The sequence below is a fragment of the Orycteropus afer genome, unplaced genomic scaffold, assembly GCF_000298275.1.
Source record: "Orycteropus afer afer isolate SDZICR_OR568_19922 unplaced genomic scaffold, OryAfe1.0 scaffold00021, whole genome shotgun sequence".
NCBI classification, from domain to species: Eukaryota; Metazoa; Chordata; class Mammalia; order Tubulidentata; family Orycteropodidae; genus Orycteropus; species Orycteropus afer.
In genome coordinates this window covers 20,909,055-20,917,031 of record NW_006921608.1, presented here as the reverse complement: position 1 = coordinate 20,917,031, position 7,977 = coordinate 20,909,055, and the positions used below count along the sequence as shown (strand labels likewise).

General features: G+C 36.5%; 1 protein-coding gene across 1 annotated transcript in view; it reads left to right on the top strand.

The window, feature by feature from the left end:
* The window catches only part of CIBAR1 (CBY1 interacting BAR domain containing 1), a 38,684-nt gene extending 31,525 nt beyond the window's left edge, over positions 1-7,159 (top strand). The window contains exons 8-10 of the mRNA XM_042783633.1: positions 3-27; positions 5,437-5,556; positions 7,064-7,159. Of these exons, the coding sequence (XP_042639567.1) occupies positions 3-27; positions 5,437-5,556; positions 7,064-7,159 (241 nt within the window). The remainder of the gene's footprint in view (positions 1-2; positions 28-5,436; positions 5,557-7,063) is intronic.
* Positions 7,160-7,977: the final 818 nt, after the last annotated feature.

Below are 7,977 nucleotides of genomic sequence, written 5' to 3'. Positions count from 1 at the left end.
AGGATTGATGAGGAAGAAGATTTAGAGGTAGGACTGTCTAAGTTCAGTTCTTTTGTTAATATGGAAATGTTTAAAAGAGAGCACTAGTGTCATGGGTTAAAAACCATGACTTGATAGTAAAGTTCTAACAGTTTATTAAGAGCTAGTGAAACAGAATCTACATAAAGCCATTCATTGCATGAAATGAAATATTTTATCATTTTGACTAGTGATACAAGCTCATTAAAGTAGCTTAAAAATAAGCTAACATTTGAGCGTTTATGCCATGCACAATGCCCAAAGCTTTACATGTGTTTTCATCAATCTTTACACAATCCTGAGTTTAGGTGCTGCTGTTATTCCTATTTTACAAACACAAAAACTAACATAGAGGCTTTAAATAACTTATTTTGTTATTATTTAACTTATATAATTATAGATTTAACTTAATAATAACTTATTTAGCTATTAAATAGCAGAATCAGGATTCTAACAGTTTTCACATGGCTTAATTACTTAACTATGAAATAAATGTGGGCTTATAGATACGGAGTTTTCGTTAAATGAAAATTGATTGGCCAGCTAACATGAGAGCATTAAATATATTTAAACCTCAGTAAACATAACTGAAGAATAAATGCCCTACTCTTCTTACCTTCCAAGAGGAATATAAGCACAAAAGCTCTGCTGAAAGACATGCAGGACCTACTTTGTCCACATTCTCTCTATAGTAGTAGTGAAAATGGCCATGTGCTTTCCAGATATAACCAGTTTTATATTAACAAATGAGAGAATTGTCTACCATTTGACAATTTTGAAGATTCCCAATTTTTAACTTAATAAAAATATCCATAAATAGTTCCCTTCAGCCTTTTCTTTCCACTTCTCTGATGGCTCCAGGCAACTTAATTCTTTAAAACCAGAAAACAGCTTGACTAAAATGAAAGTTCTTCATGTGTATATGCTTCCAGTGTTGACTGTTTTATGTCAGTTATGCATGAATGACCACATTTATGTTTATGCCGCTTATCAATAGGTGACTTCCTGTCTCTTCAAGTACTAAAGCTAAGGGTTCTTAATTCTTCTTTTTATGTCCTGTTTTTAAATAATCAAGCTTTTATCTGTCATTTGTAAAATAATAAAATAGAAAATACTTATATATTTCTTACTTTGGACCAACTACTGATCTAAGTATTTTAACTATAGTAATACATTTAATTCTCCCATGAACCTGTATAAAAATACTTATTGTCCTCATTGGGATAAGAAAACTGAAGCACAGTGAGGTTAAGAAACATACCCAAGGAGGCGAGTAAGTAGCAGAGCTGGGAGCCCAAAGCAGAAGTCTGAATACAGATGACCTTTTTAATTCTTTCTACACAATACTGCCAGAATCATGGTTCTGAATGAGTGACCTGGCCCTTTTTCTACAAGATTGGAGTCCCCTTTAAAAATGTTTCTATTCTCCTTTTCCTAATACCCTTGACATAACATTTATTAATTGATAGTAAAGTTCCTTTAAGCCCTTTGATTCCCAGGTTTTTCCTTCTCATTGCAGAGGTCTTAGCTTCCATTTGTTACATCATTTCCTTTAACTTCTCCTATCATTACTCTTAGGAGCCCTGGTAGCGTAGTGCCTAAGTCACTTGACTGCTAACCAGAAGGCTGGCAGTTCAAACCCACCAGCCACTCCTCAGAAGGAAGGTTGAACAAACTACTTACATAGTGATACCACCTCGGAAACCCAAGGAGGGGTCGTTATGAGTCAGGTCTGACTCGATGGCACATAACAACATCATTATTCTTAATTGGCCAGCTAGGAAGCTTGTAGGAGAGATCCATGGAAAACTTGAGGTTTCAGGGCTGTGTGGTGCCTCTGAATGCTATTTGCCTGATGGGGTAATATTGAACAAGTTTTCTTCTTCTCACTTCAGCTTCCTTATCTCTAGAATGGAGATACATACAGTACTTACCTCATAAAATGCTCATTTTTTGACCAGTGCCATAAAGGAAAAAAAATAATAAGCTGTATGTATGTGTGTATGATGGAAGGTTCCAAATATTATGGAGAATCAAGGAATGATTTTGACTAGCATTCCCAATGAGGACAATAAGTATTTTTATACAAGTTCATGGGAAGATTAAATGTATTACTATAGTTAAAATACTTAGATCAGTAGTTGGTCCAAAGTAAGAAATACATAAGTATATATAAGATTTTGACTAGGGATGGATAGAAGGATGCCCAGCAAAATCTTTGTACAGTGTTGTGAATAAAGAACAATGTCTATAAAGCAGTTAACATAATGCAAGACACAAGGCAAGTGTCCAGTGAACTTTAGGCATGACCTATTTTTATTATGTCATTCAACATTTGATAAATATCCAAGAGGAGAGCAGAACAGTCCAGGGTGAGTGAAGGGACCTGGGGAAGTAATATTATATCAAACAAGTACCAAGGGGTACCAGATAAATGAAAAGTTTATTTGGAAATAATATGCAGAAAGGAACAGAAAACTTGCTGTTCTTCTAGCTAGTCTATACTTTATGAGAACAGCTGACACCTATTCAGAAAGTACCCAATTTCTTGCTGTTAGGCACCCTGGTGATATCACAAACTATCTTACTTCATATGTTCTTCACATAAAAAGTACTCAGGCCTGTTTTCTCTTTCAAAAAATCACTTGTCTGAAATCACTTCAAAGTGTGTTGAGATCTGATACTCCTAGAAGAGATCTTGGACCATGCTAGAAAACACATTAGTGTCAATAAATTTTCTTACAAATGTTACATTTTGCAGGAAGATGCTAATTTTAATATTTAACTGGTTTAAACTTCTATCCAAGAGATATATATTGTCCCCATTTACCACTTTTAACTTAATCTTTACCAGTTGTCTAAAAAGGAATGCTTGCTTATAAATTAATTAGCTCAATGAATCACCCAGTTTTCCTGTCATACCAGGATGCTAAATTGCTCTAACTACAACCCCCACCTCTTGAGTTAATCACATTTCACCCTTTGATTCCTCTGATGCTTTGTAGTTCTCTGAAGTTTAACCAAGTATGTAGAGAGAGCCCCTGTTTTGTGTCTCCTTTTTTCCCCTACAGCATGGGAATTAAGTTCATGTTTAACATCATTTTATTTAATTCATTTAATTAACACCAGGTTAGGAGCTCTGGCAGCATAGTCCCTGAGGCACCTGACTGCTAACCAGAAAGCTGGAGGTTTCAAACCCACTAGTCACTTCTTAGAAGGAAGGTTGGACAGTCTACTTCCATAGTGATACCGTCTGGGAAACCCAAGGAAGGGTCGCTATGACTCCAGGGCACATAACAACAACAACATTTACCAGGTTACTGTCTTAAACTAGGAGAAGCTGCAAAGATTAAAATAGAGCTCCTTGCTAGAGGAACTAACTCTAGATGTGGTGACTGATATGTAATCAATTACAAAACAGTGAGATAAAACTACTGAGCATATTAATAGTAGGAGCTAGTGACTACAGAATAGGAGAAAATGGAAAAGATGACATTTGACATGGCTCTTGAAGAATGAGTACGTTTCCTAAAATTTCAGGCTGAGGAACCATCACTGCAAAGGCATAGTATAACATTAGTTCTGCATATAGGTCTGGAGGCTAGAAGTAAAGAGTACTTGGTAGTTTGGGGTCATCTTAAGCTTTGTATATCAACCTAAGGCATTTGGGCTCAGGGTAGTCAAGAGCCACAAAAAGGTTTTGAATAAAGAAATAGCATCATACTTTGGTCTTAAGTAAGACAATTTTAAGTAAGCTACAAAGAAAGGTATGTGGAGTTAATAAATCAAAACCTCAAGTACCTCAGGTAAGAACTTCAAGTAGAATGCCCAGGCTTCTAGGTTGATCTTCTAGGTGTAGGGTAATGTCTGTAATTGTGAAAGTGCATCTAAGCTGCACTGTTCAGTATCATTGTAACTAGGCATACATGGCTGTTTAAATTTAAATTACTATTAAATAACAGTAAAAATTCAGTTCCTATGTCACATGAGCCACATTTCAAGTGCTGAGAAGCCACATGTGGCCATTGGCTACTTTTTTAACAGTACAGAACAGCAAGTATTTCCATCATCTCAGAAAGTTCTATTAAATATTACTGGTCTGGGGAAATAGAACGTGGTGCAACACATGAACATGGCTGTCAGATGAGGATCGGTTGAAGGGTAGCCATTATGCATGGTGTGTAGGTGAGATCTTTCAGAGGAACATGTTTTTAAAAAGTTAGCATAAGGGAAACTCTGAAAATACTCAGGGTATAGGAGATGTAGAGGAATGAGAGCTGGCATGGGAAACTAGCTTAAAGGACGGGGCCAGTGAAGATGAAGACAAGACTGGTGATTCAGAGCAAGAACAATTTCAGTGTAGAGTGTGTTGACTAGTGAATGTGGAGACAGTAGAATATTTGAGACTTTTTAAAGAAGTATTGTTATGCTTTAAGGTAATTTTAAAAAAAAAAAAAAGATCACAAGCTTGTTTGTAGATTAGGGGAGAGAGCCTACAGAAGAAGGAAGCTTTGTTTGGCCAAATTTTGAATAAAGGAAAATGTATCCTGGGGAGAATCCGAATTACATTTGCTTTAAAAAAGGAAAGGATGATGGGAGAATTTACTCTGTAAATCTTCACCCAAATCCTGATAAATTAAAAAAAAAAAAAAGATCACAAGCTTGTTTGTAGATTAGGGGAGAGAGCCTACAGAAGAAGGAAGCTTTGTTTGCCCAAATTTTGAATAAAGGAAAATGTATCCTGGGGAGAATCCGAATTACATTTGCTTTAAAAAAGGAAAGGATGATGGGAAGAGTGAGGAATAAAGGAGGGAAGTTAAAGGAATTCACACCTGATAACCTTATCTTTTGCTTTTTTCTTCTGTGTAGAGAAATGGGAGAAAAGAGATAGGAGTGATTAAGATTTCTTCTGTGTAGAGAAATGGGAGAAAAGAGATAGGAGTGATTAAGATTTGGAACCACTGCTTTAAGGAAAAAGAACTACTAACAGTCATGGCATTCCAAATCCTAGATGAGGTTAGAATCCATAAATTACAGTGGTACCAATTTACTGGTATGATTTTCTACGGTAGTACTGCAGGGAAGTTAAATTAGTAAAGACTTGAGGACTGGCTGAACAAAAAGAATCAAAAGGATGGGTAACCTCGCTACTAGCTTGCAAACTCTTTCAGGGTATGAACTCTCTCACATGGTTCAAACAGAATTGTTTCACCTTTCATCTTTCCAGACTAAATTATTTGTGGGGTTTTTTTTCTGTTTTTCCTTTGTATTTACAATAAATAATTGGATTTTTGTCCTTTGTGGGGAGGAGTTGCTTTGGAAAATCTTAACTAAGAGGAAGTTAATTTGGCTTTCTAGATTTCCATTGTTTAGTTATCTACTTTATAAGTAATGTTTTGTTTTTTTTTTAATCAATAGGTTTTCAGAAACACTCTGTATCCACAAGATTATTCATCTCGTTTAGATACTGTAAGAGCAAATTCAAAGTCACCTCTTCAGACATCGCTGTCAGCTAAGTGTGTATCTGGAACAGGACAGGTGAGCTAAAAGCAGTAATTGAAAGAATTTATGCTCTTATCTTTGGAATTGTTCAGGAGTTACAATGTTCCCTTCAGCTATAATCACCTCATGTAACTTAATGCTCTTTGGGCCTGTTTCCTCTCCTGTAAAATGAAGGTGATACTAGGTGCAGTTCTAATAAGATGTTATTTCTTACATTAAGTATAATTTATACTATAATCACGTTACTTTCCAAAGCCACTTGAGAACAGAGGTAGAAAGGACAGGAGAATGTTAAGATTATTCTCTGGTAGAATATGAAGAGCACAGATTCTTAAGTCAGACTGCTTAGGTTTAAATCCCAGCTCTGGTACCACAGTGGCTAAAGCACTTGACTGCTAACCAGAAGGCTGGAGGTTCAAACCCACCAGCCACTCCTCAGAAGGAAGGTTGGGCAATCTACTTCCGTAGTGATACCACCTCGGAAACCCAAGGAGGGGTCGCTATGAGTCGGGGCCGACTCGACGGCAAAAACAACAACAACAAAAAATCATGACTTAGGGAGCTCTGGTGGCATAGTGCCTAAGGCGTTTTACTGCTAACCAGAAGGCTGGAGGTTCAAACCCACCAGCCACTCCTCAGAAGGAAGGTTGGGCAATCTACTTCCGTAGTGATACCACCTCGGAAACCCAAGGAGGGTCTCTATGAGTCAGATCCGACTCAGTGGCACGTAACAACCACCACCACCACCACCATAGATACCCAGATACCCAAAGCACAGATCTTTAGAGAAAAATCTAATTGTCTCCTTTTTCCTATCTCCAGAAAGCATGATTTCTAGAGCAAGGGTCAACAACCTTTTTCTGTTAGGGATTGTCGTCGTTGTTGTGTGTTACGAGTCAGACCTGACTCATGGCCACCCCTCCTTGGGTTGCTGAGGCAGTATCACTATGGAAGTAGATTGCCCAACCTTTCTTTCGAGTGGCTGGTGGGTTTCAACCGCCAGCCTTCTTATTAGCATTCAAGTGCCTTAGGCACTATGCTGCCAGAGGCTTTGCAACCCATACAGTCTGTCACTATTAAGAGCAGACATAGACATTAATCAGTATGATGGTGTTCAAGTAAAACATTTATGATAACAGAAGGCAGACAGGATTTTGCCCAAGGGCCTTAGCTTGCTTAACTCTTGATCTCTACAGAGCTATGGCCTTTTCATATCTGTTGTTGTTAGGTGCCACTGAGCTCCCTATGGGAGCTTTGATGACATAATGGTTAAAGCATTTGGTTGCTAACCAAAAAGTTGGTGGTTCACACTCAACAGCTGCTCCATAGGAGAAAGATGAGGTAGTCAGCTTCTGTAAAGATTTACAGCCTTGGAAACTGTGGGGCAGTTTTATTCTGTCCTGTAGGGTGGCTATGAGTCAGAATTAACTCAATGGCAGTGGCTTTGGTGGGTTTGGGTACTGTCCTCTAAGGACATATAAAAGATATGTCAAGCATATAAAAATACTCGTTTCTTACAAAAACCGGTGTTAACTTTTAACAGGTATCATCTACCTGTCGACTAAGAAAGGATCATCAAGTAGATGAAGATGATGATGATGATGATGATGAAGAATTAGATATTACAGAAGAAAATTAATTTTCTTAAATACCTTCACATTCCTACTTTCATCTTAAAATGACTCAGAATCCAGGATTAGCAAATTGCGAAACATTATACTAGCTTGATACATCTCAAAATGAAATGCTACTGGAAATGTAAAAATAATTAAAATTTATGCCAATCTAAAATGAGGGTTTTAAAAAAAAAATACACACCAGTCATTCCAGTACCCTTACCTATCAGTATGTGATCATTCTGTATAAGTTCCTTATTTTTTTAAAAGATTATATATTTCAAAGGATTTCATATCAATGTACTATACTGATAGAGGCTGCTGTAAGCAGGTGACAAGAACCAAAAGATCTAATAATTCCACCTAGCTTTTTCAGGTTATGACTCCATGCTTTCATCACTAGAAAAGCCACCTCTCTTTTCAAGTCATTCTGGTTAGTCTATTCTGTAAAGCTTTAAATAAAAAAGACAAGTTTTCTTTTTTTTTTTTTTTTAACCTTTACTAGAATCTGAAATTTCATCATTTGATCTATAAATTTACCTTTCAACAACAGTGGAATTAAACACAATTTTAAAAAAAGGAGGGGGAGAGGGAGAACACCAATATACTAGTGCTTTGAAAATAAGCATAAAGTATATATTTTAGATTTTTTTTTTAAAGTCCCATTCACCTTGATTGTGGTTTTAAAACTGCTATCAAAAAACAGTATCACATATGCTACAATTTTAGAAAGCTAGTAATGTGATGGATTATTGCCTAAGAAAACCTAAGTATATATGAGAGGTCTTAAATCATTAAAAATTCTATAAAAATTTTACCTAGTGACCATCTAATAAAAGGA